A 14,743-nucleotide genomic window follows, 5' to 3' on the forward strand; every position below is an offset into this window, starting at 1 on the left:
GATTTGTAAATTGCAGAAAGTATACTTTTTAAAATTATCTCAGATTTTTACCTGAAATATTTTAGTTTTGTCATTATGGAATGTTTCTGTTTTGAAAGGTAAAGGGAAAAAATTGAAAATTGATCCGATTTTTTGTTAGTCAACAGGACTAACAATAACAATGTATACGCTGCTCCAAAAAAAAAATACCCTTACAATATTTTACATGTAATACATGTGCCATGCTTGATTTTATTTTTATTACATAAAGCTTTTATTATTTATTACATAAAAATATCAGAATAATAACAGATTTCATGTGATTAAATGTGCAGAATACTGATATTGTGCAGCAGTTTGCATTTTTCAAATAAATTAGTAGAAAATCAATGAAAAGTTTTTTTTATATTACTGTTATTACCCACGTTGTATTTTAATATATTCACAATAGGACTAACATTAACAACGGGAAAGCTGCTCCAGAAAATAATAACACAATTAAAAAATTGTACATGTAAATGTGGCATGCTTGTTTTATTATTAAGTATAAAAAATATTTTTTTCACACATCAGATTTCATGAGCTTCTATCTAAATGTACAGTTTACTGATAATATCCAGAAGTTCACATTTTTCATAACTAAACATTCATTGTCAAGTTTTAAAATAATGTTTGTACAAGACGGCGAACAAGTTGGTTTTCCTGTAGGAGGCGCTTTTGATAAAACCTAGAGGCGCTTTAGAAACTCCCACAGACCTTCGTAGTTATAAAGTGCGGAGAAGTTTGAGAAGACAAATCCTGCATGTCCACAGTTTTCTGTAATATGAAGAAAAGAATGACCTACTTGAGACATCTTTTCATTTTGGTCACAATGCGATGCTTCGTTCAGGGTGAAACAGAGGCAATACGACCAGGAAAAGGTAAGTGACTCCATCAAAGAATATTTTATTAGTAAATGGATGCATCACACTGTCTGTATTGAAAATGCTGTGATTTTTCAGTTATATAATAAAAGTTCCTTTTAACGGTGCTTTAAGTGTTTTTAAAGTCATGAAATTATGGGTAATTCCGTTAAAACCTGTCTGTTGTATCCTACATTAACACACAACATGTGTAAACAACGATAATATTATTAACATTTTTTTAAGGAAAACAACAAAATAATTTGTTTTCGTCGTTTTGGTCTCCCTAGCCATGTTTGCTAATGTAGCCTATTTATTCTCCCTCACTATATTTGTTTTAGTGAAGATTTCATTTTAGTGAAAATACTTTCCAGGTTAGGCGTCAAAATCAGTTATGAACTCTCTCTTAATGTACAATTAAATTAAAATAAATCTGTCATAATGACATTATGAAGATGATTTCAATTTTATCCTTTTCCCCCCACTTTTTATATTTTGTAAGGTTTGTTAGTATGGGGCAATCTTAAATCCAGTTAGCCTACCCTGCTTTTTATAGTAAACAACTGATTTTTGTTTTGTCCTTTTAATACATATCTCTTAGTGTCATGACCTAAGCTATAGCTTTACCAGAATACTATTTCTGGAAGTAAAATATTTATAATTGTAAACGTTTTTGATGTAAATCTCAGCAATCAAATAATCATGTGTTTGTGTTGCATGCAGTGTCAGGTGTGTTTTGCACTTTTAAAGAGAAGTCATACAGGCCAGGTGATAGCTGGCATCCCTATTTGGAGCCCTTTGGATTCATGTTCTGCATGCGCTGTACATGCACAGAAGTATGTATCCACCTTTCAAGCCTAATTTACTGTTTTAAGTTTTAATATGCCATAGCTTTTTAGTTAAAGGATGCATCATTCATAAATTGCCCATTACTTGTTGTAATTGTCAGATGTACACACTATATGTAATGTGTCAGTGTTTCTGTCTACTCTCATGTGGGTGTATGTACAGTCTGGTCATGTGAAATGCAACAGCATCAAATGCCCTGTTCTTCGATGTGAAAATCCAGTGACTAACTCACAGCAGTGTTGCCCTCGTTGTGCAGGTATCACAAGTCAATTAATTTATATGCATGATTCTGGTACATTTTCATTTGAACCATCTGACTTAAGCATATTATTGCTATTCTCATAATCAGATGAGCACAGAACTCCTGCTGGTCTGCGGGCACCCATTAAAACCTGTAGGTATAATGGAAGCATTTACCAAACAGGGGAAACATTTGCCAATCATGAGCTCTTCCCATCCCGTCAGTCGAACCAGTGTGTCATGTGTACTTGCTCTGTAAGTATTTTTTGCATTCATTGTTGTTGCATTCACTATAGTACATCTCTCAGCAATAACAGAACGGTACTTGCAAACATGGGAATCTAACCTCAAACAGTTTAATAGTTTTTATATTGTTATGAAATATAGTGTGAGAGCAGGTAAAAATGTAGAGCGTAACGCTAGCAATGCCAAGGTCATGGGTTTCATGTATACCTTAAATGCAATGCAAGTCCTTTTGAAAAAAAATTTCTGCTTTTAAAATGAAATGATAATACAATGTTCAATAAACCTTGATAACCTAAATGTTCAGAAATCAAAAATGCTTTCACACCATAGTCATAACTGCAGATGAGAATTAATTTGCGAACTATTTCCTGCATAACTACATAGTTTCAGTAAAAAAACATTAAGCAATTCAAGTTATAATGTCTTCATGTTTGTTGAAATTGTATTTACAATGAATTCATTATTGTATCATTTTTAAAAGGTTATGTCTTCTTCCAAAGTTGCATATATTATTGAAACATTTTCTGGCCTAATTTGGCATCATGAAAAAAAGAGCAAAAAACATTATTAGTACAATAAAGTCTCCAGTAGTGTTGATTTGAATTAGTATGTCAAGAATAATTAATATTCTTTTTCATTAAAGAACGGAAATATATTCTGTGCATTGAAAACCTGTCAGCCCATTACATGCTCCTCACCAGTGTCAGTCCCGGATACTTGCTGCTTGGTGTGCAAAGGTGACAATATATTAGCAATTTCTTTTTTCCAATTTAGAGAATTGTAGCCTATTTCAGTTATATTATAGGATGCAAATGCTGCTGTTGTTAGAGGCTGTATTCATATTTTAATCGCCTTGTGCTAAATAACACTGAAAAATACCATTGTCTCCTTTGAATAAACAGAAAGTGCAATTGATATCAATTCTGCATCATTTGAGGATGGAGGACAACAATTGAACAGAGGAGTTGTATGTATTTTGTTTTTCAAGAGACTCACTGTACTCTTTAAAATGTGTTTTATTGTTTCATTCATGCTACTCTTTAATAGGATGTTGTTTAAACAAGTGCAGAGTTACAACATTTTTTTATGTGTCCTGAAACACAAGAGGCATTCTGTGGATCAGTGTGCTGCGGAACAGGTCAGGGGTCGCTCAGTTAGGGCCACGCCATCGACACTCCGGGGGTCTCCCAGAGGCCTCAACCTGCAGACACTACACCTTAAAGGAGCTGCCGAAACTACTGTTAAAATTTTTCTGCAGCGCAAACATCAGAGAGGTAAACCAATAGGGCTTTTCACACTTTAACTAGTTAACCTTGGGTCTTTCTACACTCTCTGTATACGGAAGACACAATATAAACTGTAAACCCTAACGCTCAAAATATTTAATTGGTTTGAGTAGGACAAACTTAAATTAAACAAATTAGTTCAGTCAGATTAACTTTTATGAGAATTTAGCACTTTCTTTTTCTTTCAAGTTCACAGAACTGATATATTTTAAGTAAACTGAACTGTTTCATTGTTTTGAATTTTATGAAATTGTTTCTTTTAATTTAGACGAACTTAAGTTTGACGGAAACTGGGCTTTCCCAGCATGCTTTGCCCATGGCACTCGAAAGGGAGAGTAAATGCTACAATTAAGTGTTATATTATTTTTTTTTGTGCAAGATTAATGTAGAAGAAAGAGTTACCACCATGGTGACAAGTGGTGCATTTGGCTTGGTTTGAGAGCAAGGATGTTAAATGCTTTACATTGCTGCGCTGATTCAGCAAGTGCCATACCATGCTATTTTTAACATGTTAGCAAATTAGCATTTTCTGAATTAGCTTGTTATAGCTAGCTAAGTTTATAATAATAAAATGTATGAATTAGTGTACTCAACAATTAACTGCCAGTGGTTCCCTCGAGATTTTCCTATGGGTTTTTTTTACACTGTAAACCCGAATAAGTTGGCAAAACATAAACATTTTTGAGGTAATCAGTCAAATTTTTTAAGTTAAGATATTCAAAGTTTAAGTAAGCATAACTGGCAAATGTTGTACTCATGCATTTTAATTGCTCTTTACTTGAAATATTTGATTAAGATAATTCATACATTTAACTTCATGTAATCTGAATTTAAATATTTTAGTCTTCATGTAATTTGAATTTAAATATTTTAGTAGTGGAACATGCCTATCTTTAACTAGCTAATTCAGTAAATGCTAACTTGCTAATTAGCAAGTAACACAATTCTTTGATAGTGTAAACATAGCATAGCAAATGCTGGATGAGTAGCCTATGACAATATAGAAAATGTAACATATCTTTTCTCAAACCAAGCTCATGCTACACTCATCACTATGATGGTAACCATATAACAAACCACATAACAGAAACTCTTCTAAATCAATTTTGAGAGTCATGCTGGGAAATAGAATTCCCGGTCCAGTTTCAGTTACATTTTAATTTGTCTAAATTAAAAGAAACATGTTCATAGAACTCAAAAATAATTAAAATATGTCCGTTTTGTGAACTCAAAAGAAAAATAAAGAACTAATTTGGTAGTAGGGAAAACTTAAATTAAACAATTACTTATTTGAGCATTAGTGTTTAAGTGTATAATAGGGTTTTTGCATTTATGAGTAAAGGTCTGTGGTAAACATTGAAAACTTGAATACTTATATGTTTTGCTCTACAAATTAAATTACTCACACCCATATCGAAAGCATGGGTTTTGAAGCTGGTATGCTAATTTAATAAAACACCACAGATCTTATTTTACTCATAAATTGAAAAACACCATTATAAAATCCCACAAATTTTGAGGGAACCAATGGCGAATTAGACTTCCGGGTTTTAAAGTCATGCCTGCAGCACTCTATTTAGCCGGGTTAACAACTAATCCTGGGTGTTCATAAACTGCTTTTTCACTCTGTACATTTCTAAACACTAGGTTAACGTTTTTATTTGTGGTGTCAGTGTCATTGATTGGACAAGCACATCATGTGACCTGTTTACATAAAGGCTCTAGCATTGAGCATCCTCATATATTGCCGACTGTGCTATCAAGTTCATACTGAATGGACTTTTCGAACTATAAACATGAGAATAAAATGGTCTCTTCTTCATTCCAATTGTCACGTTTTATGTCACCATTTGACATTTTCCCCCTCAAATGCTGAGACATAGCGTATTTTTTATGTAACACGTAGGCTGCGTCCGAAACCTGGAAAATGTTGCCTTCGGACGACACATTTCAAGGTCGGAAGGCATCAAGGCACGTCCGAATCTAATGTTAGCTTCACTTCCTGTCTCCTGAGATACCTTCATCTGATCGAGTTTTGATGGCAGCATATATGTATCCATCGCTGCCTTTGATATCCCACAATCCTGTGCGTTCCATTCGGTGACAGTTGAGCTGGAAAAAAAAGATGTTGTCCGAAAGTTGTGTGTAAATGTACACTTTTTTACAAACATTTTCCACTCCTGATGTAATTTCTAGCGAGAAATTAGAAATGTAGTAATTCAATATTTGTTTAGTTTTCACCAAAGCTCTCACTATTTTGCTGTTTTAGTTTTGTGAGGTACCTTCATGCACAAAACGTTGCCTTACAAGGTCATTGTCTGATAAGGCAGCGAGGCAACGAGTCACCTGCCTAGGTTTTCGGACGCAGCCGTAGTGTTTCACTGACTGCACAAAGCATGTGGATATGAGGCACGTGATTGGCTGTCTGTTGTTAAGCATCTAGCTGTAATTGCCAATTTACACGTTTGGCACTGCAATGTGGGGTTAACACCCTGCTCCGTAACGGCTTCATAACCCGGGTAAAAAGCAGTGCTAACAGCACTTCTACATTACAAGTGTGAAAAGTTCCTTTACACTGGGTTAAAAGCGAGGTTAAGAATGACGATAACCTGGCGTTAAATGTAGTATGAAAAGACCTTTTAATGCACCACTGATTGAAAATGTCAGAAAATTGCATATCAAAATCCAACAAAGTCATATCCTGTCAAAGTAATGTAGAGTTTCTGACTTTGTCTAAGCTTGTGTGTACAGTGGCAAGACCTATTCTCATGGTGACGTGTGGCACCCGGCGCTGGGGAAGGTCTTGGAGTGCATTCTGTGCACCTGCAGGGACGGCTATCAAGAATGCAGGCGCATCACGTGTCCCAACCAGTATCCATGCCAACATCCCATAAAGATAGAGGGGAAATGCTGTAAGATTTGTCCAGGTAGGCATATCAGTGATATCATATTTGCAATGATTTAAACTTTCATGTTTTATCAATGTGTTTTTTTAACATGTTTCCAGAGCTCAAAGCAGAGAGCAACAGGACAGAGTGCTACTTTGCTCAGGACAATAACAGTCTACTGGTTTATAAAGTTGAAGCCTCATCAGCTGCTCAGTCGGAAGAGAAAGTACGGATGATTGCCATCGAGAGACAAGGAGCCACGGAAGTAGAGGTGCAAGTCTGGAAAACTGTTGAAGGTAATGTTGGTGATTTAAACATGTTATAATATAGATAATCAGTTGTTCGGTTGACTATTATAGTGTTAAACACATTATTTCTATCAGTCCTGGAACAACCTATTGTTGGAGAGCAAAAACAGAGAGAAAGATTCTTTCATCCAAAATTTTAGTCACTGACCTAGATATGAAATTTTATAAATCTTTGCCAACTCTCAGCTGCAAGACAAGGTTGCTTATTTTAGCTCTATGACACTAGAATTAAGAATCACTTCAATAGTATTGGAATCTCTCAGTTTATTATTGTAGTGTTATTCCTTTAAAACTGTCTTCTAATCTTTGCAGGTGTTTTGCATCTGATGGAGACAGGTGACATTCAGAAGAAAGACCTCATAGAGCATCCGGAAAATTACATCTTGCTGACCACATTAGATGAGGGTTTGTTTCATTTTTTTAATTCCACCAAATTAGTTTTGCATTAGTTTGTAAAATGTGACATTTAAACATTCAACTGTGTATTTTGATAGTTAAAATGGAGTTTGAATTGAACACACTGAACATTTTAGGTGAATAAAAGGTCAACTTATTCCTCTCCTAATATGTATGTTTTAAACAGCCACGAAAAGAGACTTCTAGGGACAACACTAAATATTTGTGCTTGGAGTATTTTCAGCTGCCAGGAAATATGATAAGGTAGAGGAGACCAAAGGAAATTTAACATGTCTAACATGTAGATTTTTGATTTCCTTTTTTACAAATTTTCTGTCGAACCATTTCAGCAAGTCACTCTTAATGCATTTTGTGTGCATTGGTGTGCAAGTACCAGACAGACAGGCCTGATTCACACTGTATGCTAAAGCAATCCGTATTGAACCGTCCTTCTTCTGTTTGCACAGACACTTGGAGAAAGTTCAAAGAAGAAGAGGACAAGCAGAAGGACTTCAGTAAGATTAGGAGCTGTGAAGACGGGATCAAGGAAGTGGTGAAGTACTTAAACCCTGAACAGCTGGACAGTCTTTGCACTTCTTAGTCTCCTCCCCCCTCTAACACTGTGCCATCCCAGTCTGACACTCATTTTATTACCAGCAGAACACACACACCCACACTCACACAATGTGCATGTAGTACAAAACCAGATGCTGGCAGCAGGTAGTCTAAAGATCTCGTTTATTACTATGAGTCAGTTTATCACAAGTCTTTATGAGTTTGACATCCCAGAATTCTTTCTTCTTCTTTTTTTTCCAGAAGCCTTGCACTGCAAATTATTTGGTTCTTACCAAGATAAAAAAACTTAGATTTAGAAGTGTTAGTGTTAATTTATCTTGTTTTAAGAGTGAATTTCTTATTTTAAGTGTTCAACTTTACACTATAATCTTAATTCAAGAAATCTTGTCAAGTGAAATCATCTTGCTGCATGGATAGATAATTTCACTTGTTTTGAGTACCTTTTCCTTCAGATTTAGTGTTTTATATTGTTTTTAGACACCCCTTTTTTCAGTCATTTTTCTTGCATTGCTAAAAAATGCACATTTGATAAGGAAAAAAGTGAGTGAATATATGATATGTGGGCTGGAATTATGAGGAAGAAAAGGTTTAAAGCAATCCTCATCATTAATAAAGGAAATTATGTATGTAATTTTAGCAGGCATCCACTGTATGTACATAAGAGGAAAAACGAAGGATGATATAGACAGCTTATTGGCCGGAATGCTTTTATAAAGTTGACGTAGGCCACATTTCTTTTTCCACTGTACTTAGTTATACGCTACTCATATATGTAACCTGGATAAACTAAAAATACACTATTTATTGTAAAGTCAAAGCAGCCAACATCGTCATTACTTCAATAGAATTTCTTCTATGCAGAAAATGTTTTGCATCGTAATGTATGTAGCGTGTATATTGATCTGGTTATGTATAACTCGAATGCACTTAAAATGATGACAAATATATTGGGCTGATGACCTGACTAAACAATATAAAATCTTATTAAGGAGCTGATTTCTTTTCTGTTATTTTATAGACTCTTGTTTTCAAAAATTACGATATTTTTACATGTAGTTTTTGCAGGCTTTTAGGTGTCAAACATCCATGTACTAAATCAGGTCATTAGTTCACATGATCATTGATACTGATGAGAATCTCTTCATAATGTCGTAAATGAGCAGCAGACGTGATAGGATGTTTACTTTGAATAGAAACGAACAATCCGTTGCGCCATAAATGAGTAGAAACCTGTTGCGGCCCGTCATCATGATGAGCTCCTGATATCGTTTGTTCTTCGGCCATGCTAATCACAATTAACCGAGACGGGACGCCGAACTCAGATTGGGGCAGTTCAGGGAGTTGTGACTAATATCCCTTCTCTCCAGATCCCAAAAGCCCACTTTCCTCTTCTGTCACAATGAGTCATTGTGCTGGCCGCACACAAAGTGCCAGACGGTGCTGCTCATCTCTCACTGAAGGCCTGACAAAATATTTTGAAACAGAAGCCCCTCAGTTGCAGACCTTAATAGTCACACAATGAAGCTGTGAATTATTTCCGCTGGCTGTTGGATCTAACAGTTTCTGGCAATTTGTTCTCTTTGAACGGCTTTGGAGGGAGACAAAGGGGATTTTACTGTGCACTCCTATTTCATTTTCTCTCTTTGTGTATGTTAGTTTAAGGGGATGTTTGATCCATACGCTGGCCGTCGTTTCACAAAGAGAGCCTTTTGTTACGTCGAGAACCGTGCAATTCGTTATGTCCGTGTTGATTTGATGGAGTCTGAAATGGCTTCAGCTCCCCTGGGTTCAACACTTGCGAATTTGATTTTAAACATAGCCCTATTGGCACCTTTTTTTTTTGGCTAAAGGTTCTGAATTCCCAATAAATAGCATTCAGCTATGCATGCTTAGTCTTGGCTCTGGCAATCTGAACAGCTGGGGGCAATCACTGGGTATAAATCAGGTGAATGGGTCAGTTCTCTGTGTGAGTTTTCCTGCTCAGCTTTGCTTCCCATTGTTGCACATAAAAGTGTAAATGGAGTTACGTTTTATATTGTGGCGATGTTCGGCAGTTATTTGAAAGCCAGCTGTATTACTCTTGAATTTGTACTGTAATCCTAACTTGTAGCACATCCTGAGTGAAGGCAGGTGATAAAACAAATATGCAGTGGCGGACAATGTACACTTGAGTAAAAGTACAGATACACTTATAAAATATTACTCCAGTAAAAGTGCAAGTACTCCTTTTAAATTTGACCTTTTTCATTTAATTAAAAGTAAAAAGAACTAATTGATGAACCATGTTTATATCTAACAAAAAGGAAAATTAGTGGATGAAGAAATTGATTTATGTATTCTGCAAATAATATTTTATTTTATTACCAAAACATACACTATCAAAACATTAAACTTCAAAATACTAAAATATTTAATGTTTTTTTTTTTGTGCTGGGCAATCGATTAATCGCGAATAATCACATCCAAAATAAAAGTTTGTGTATATATATTTAAATAATTGATCTTATGGCATACAGCATATTTTTCTCAAATATATACATGCATGTGTGTGTATTTATATTTAAATAATAATTATACACAGTACACACACATATATTGTTTAAATACAAGCTTTTATTTCGGATGTGATTAATCGCGATTAATCGAATGCCCAACATCAGTTTTTTTATATTTATATATCAAATAAATTATATAAATATATATACAGTATATACATGCAAATATTTCTTAAATATATACATGTATGTGTGTTTATTCAAATACAGTTCAAATACAGCCTGTTCACAGTAAATCTGTCATTCACTTGTCCGACTAAAAAATGTGCTTGTCCGGAAGTTTTAGTTTTTTTTGTGTTGTATATATAATTTATTCTGAAGCAATATTCTCACCAGTTTTCAATCAGCATTGACCATAGACTGTAAAAAAAATATATAGACGTAGTGTCTGTGACGTCACCCGTAGGTTTCTGAAGAGCAGTTTTGAAGCGTAATGTGGGCCGATGCCATCTTGTGTCACTCCCAGATAACTGAAAATGGGCAAAGAGGCGGAACGTGGGTGGAGCTGAGGTGACTAAAAGACAGCAAACAAACGGCAATGCACCTGTCACTCAAGTGGCCACGCCCTTAATTATGCAGAAATGTAAAGTTTAATATAATTTAAATGAACGAGTTATAAAAAAATTCACCCCCTCACAGTTGTCATGAAGGGCAAAATTAGCCGTATAGACCAAAGCCACAATTTGTACCAGGCTGTAAACATGTTTTTTTCTGCTGTAAAGTTGGGCATTTTAACATGGGGCTCAATGAAATTCTGCTCCCTTTTGGAGTCTGGCATTTTAAAGGGCATTTTCCCCCCTAATCTTATTAATTAAATATAAGCTATGCTTCAGCTTCCATTTTATATCATTAAATTTGATCAATAAATGTAATTAGAATAAGATACTATAGGGCTGTTACCAATAAAATTAAATAATTTACACTGAAAAATTACAACTACATTAAATAATGTTATGAGATTGTTTTAAATATTTTTTGAATATACAAAAAGGAAATGTTTGAAAGAATGTTTAAACATGAAACTAAACTGCCAGTAGGTGGTGGCAGGTGACCGTCTTAACGAGTGAGTCATTGAGTTGATTCGTTGACGGCTGATTCATTCAAGAATGAGGCAATCGTATATAAATAGGTCAATGAATCTTTGATTCAACTGATTAATTCAAAACGCTGAATCATTCAGTAACACACTTTTGCTGTGAGATGCGTTATGGTTCTGATGTGTTCTTTGTTTGGAAATATTTTTGCTGCTGAAATAGAACAAAAACAGTCAATATTGTATCTAAAATGTAAGTGACTTAATGTTAATTAATTGTTTATTGAACTGTCATAGAAATCAGTGTCACATTTTCAATCGTGATGGTATTCAGGAAACCGGCACTCTTGGTTGTGTGATGTTACTTAACTGTATCATATGTTACAAATATATAAACTCCACATTTCGGTGTTTTACCGCAGTGTGTTAACTGAGTTTCTCTGTGTGAGTGACGCTCATTTCGATTTCTCCTCGAGAGGCTGCACGAGCGTCAACAGCGTTGCATTTTGGTGATTCCCCAGTTATTTTTTGTTATTGACGTTTTAATCAGGCTACTTGTCCGGTTGGGCAAGTAAAGTTGTCTTTCACTTGCCCCTTCAAAAAATCCACTTGTCCCAGACAAGCGGTAATGTCGAGACCTGTTAGTTAAAGTCCACCACTGCGAATATGTAATGTTTCTGCCTCTGAACTGCTGCTCTGCACGGCGCCTGCAGATTCACAGTCTCTAAGCAACTGAAACAAGTTTCAAAGGGAGCTAAACTGGGTTAAGGTAATTAACTCTGATGGATTGGTTAGCTTTCGTAGCTGATTATGGTGCTCATGTAAACTGTGAATTAATGTGCCATCCAAATACTTCAGAAATTGTGTACACCCTCCTCCCTCTCTGCTTTCTTGAGTTGGCCCTGATCATTTCAGCCAATGATCTGAATCATGTTAAGCAAGCACCGAGCGGCCTGTCATGAACAATCCAGTCATGGATCTGCTTTTCCTGATGCCTACTGCTTAAGGTGCAAAAGGGAAAAACAACGGTATAAGGAAACATTACACAATATTAAAAGAACAGTCCACTTAAAAACCATTGTCATCGTAATAATTTACTCACCCTTGTGTTAATCCAAACCTGTGTAATTTCTTTCTTCCGCAGATCAAGAAAGGAAATATTTTGAAGAATATCCATGCTGTGCTTTTCCATAAAATAAAAGTGAATGAGGACCAGGGTCTCTCGAGCTCCTAAAAGTCACCATAAAGAAAGTGCACTACATTTCAAATCTTCTAAAGGCTCGTTCACACCAGTTCTGTCAGCTGCCGCTTTAAATGCTTGAGCTGGAATCTAATTGGCTGTCCTTGTTTTAATCATTCATCAGCTGGAAAAAAATAGTTCAAAAATTATTCCATATTATCCTTCTACTGTGCCATTATTTAGTTGTGGTATGGACTGTGAACGGGCCTTAAAGGGATAGTTCACCCAAAAAATGAAATTTCTGTCATTAACTACTCACCCTCATGTTGTTCCAAACCCGTAAGACCTTTGTTCATATTCGGAACACAAATTAAGATATTTTTGATGAAATCGGAGAGCTCTCTGACCTCTCAATAGACAGCTATTTAATGAACACTTTCAAGATGCAGAAAGGTAGTAAAGACATCGTTAAAATAGTCCATGTGACTCCAGTGCTTCAACCTTAATTTTATAAAGCGACAAGAATACTTTTTGTGTGCAAAAACAAACAAAAATAACAACTTTATTCAACAATTTCGTTCAGTCTCCTACGCAGTTAACGTTGTAAATACAGTGCAACTCCTGCGTCATCATCACATGCTCGCGTGAACAGCATCGGCTACCGTAGATCTCGAGAACGCTGCACTATTTACAATGGAAACTGCGTAGGAGACTGGCACCGGCTACAACAAAATTGTTGAATAAAGTTGTTTTTGCGCAAAAAAAGTATTCTCGTTGCTTCGTAAAATTAAGGTTGAACCACTGGAGTCGCATGGACTATTTTAACAACGTCTTTCCTACCTTTCTGTAGCTGTCTATGCTAGCTACAGCATAGGAGGGGTCAGAGAGCTCTCAGATTTCATCATAAATATCTTAATTTGTGTTCTGAAACGAAGGTCTTACGTGTTTGGAACGACATGAAGGTGAGTAATAAATGACAGAATTTTCATTTTTGGGTGAACTGTCCCTTTAAGGCTATATGACATTTTTGTGTGAGGAAAAAACTGAAATTCACTAAAAGATTTTTATGCCTTAAAAAAAATCTTGCTTGACAGCAGTGGTCATCATTCACTTTCATTGTATGGAAAAGAGCCGCTTGGATCCCTCAATAAATAAACCCATTTCACGTTTCACGGAAGAAAGGAAGTTATATGCGTTTCAAAAAACATGAGTGAGTGCATGATTCATTTTTGGGTGAACTATCCATTTACTGAAACTCTGAGGAGTGTAGATGCTTAAAGTTCTGCCAAAATTAAAGCATTATGAATATAACTTAAATTTACTCCTAAAAGGGACTAAATTGAGTGAGAACAGACTGCGTAGCTTTTGCCACGGAAAACAGTAATTAAGCCACATCAACCAATGATGGATGGGTGTCATATGGCCGCTTAACTAATGTGACACAATGATGAATGATGAGGTGAAGTGTTTTAGAGATAATCAGGGTTTGTATTCATGCCAACTTTAGCACATGGGTAGTGTTTCGATGCATTTAATGACATTTGCAAAGAGAGCACAAGTTCCATTTGGTAATCAGCGAAATCGGCAAAATACACATTTTTAGCTTGATTTCAACAAGACAAGTCCAGATGTGAGGCACCACACCCCCTAAAAATAACCCTAAAGACATCCTATCCCAAAAAGGTGATGCATGCTCTGCCTTTTCCAATCATGTTCTGCATATTTTCCTGTTTTGACAAAGAACAGTGGTCCTTCAGCCAAATGCAGTTATATCATCCAGTCAGATGAGCGTGTGTAAAAATCTGCTTTCAATTAATACACAATGATTTATTCTTTAAGAGCTCTGCATGAGAACAGTGAGGGGGGATTAGAAAAATAAATCACTGCTGAATGTTTGAGTTATTGCAATTGATGTATTTTGTTGGCATTGATCTACAAAGTAAGACTCTCTCGTGCCCGCGAGGTCTGCCCGCACTTAAAAGGCATCTTCAGAGATGCAGATTCTCTGAATTAATTGTTTTATACAATAAACTTTTACGAGGGTCTGTAAAACATTCAAAAGGAACTTAAAAAATGAGTGTAAGTTTATCAGAGGAATACTTGCTTAATGGATTATTGCAAACACAGTCAGCGTCAGTGTGCAAAAGGAAAGAGGGAGGGGTCACATGGGTAAATGTGTGATAAATTAAGTGACTATTCAGCAGTGCGCTGTTAGTGTTAGTAGAAAAACCTTAAACCTCCAAAAGCACTGAAGAAAGCTCAGATTTTGTCAGATGTGTATTTTTATATGAGCAGAACAGACAGT

At 35.7% G+C, this 14,743-nt stretch overlaps 1 protein-coding gene across 2 annotated transcripts; it reads left to right on the forward strand.

Moving 5' to 3' along the window:
• Positions 1-708: 708 nt before the first annotated feature.
• On the forward strand, positions 709-8,665 carry chrdl2 (chordin-like 2). Of its 2 annotated transcripts, XR_013817826.1 has the most exons (12): positions 709-899; positions 1,605-1,717; positions 1,893-1,986; positions 2,080-2,225; positions 2,860-2,953; positions 3,119-3,183; positions 3,322-3,490; positions 6,241-6,429; positions 6,510-6,686; positions 7,011-7,103; positions 7,282-7,358; positions 7,562-8,660. XR_013817826.1 is itself a non-coding variant. In XM_079834054.1 (11 exons), the coding sequence occupies exons 1-11, from the start codon at positions 782-784 to the stop codon at positions 7,693-7,695; spliced, it is 1,392 nt and encodes a 463-aa protein (XP_079690180.1). In that variant the 5' UTR covers positions 709-781; the 3' UTR covers positions 7,696-8,665. The 2 variants fall into 2 exon arrangements, 1 of the variants encoding a protein (XP_079690180.1); XM_079834054.1 differs by lacking the exon at positions 7,282-7,358 and having other exon boundaries at positions 7,562-8,665.
• Positions 8,666-14,743: the final 6,078 nt, after the last annotated feature.

This window comes from Gobio gobio (genome assembly GCF_949357685.1).
Source record: "Gobio gobio genome assembly, chromosome: 14".
Lineage (NCBI taxonomy): Eukaryota > Metazoa > Chordata > Actinopteri > Cypriniformes > Gobionidae > Gobio > Gobio gobio.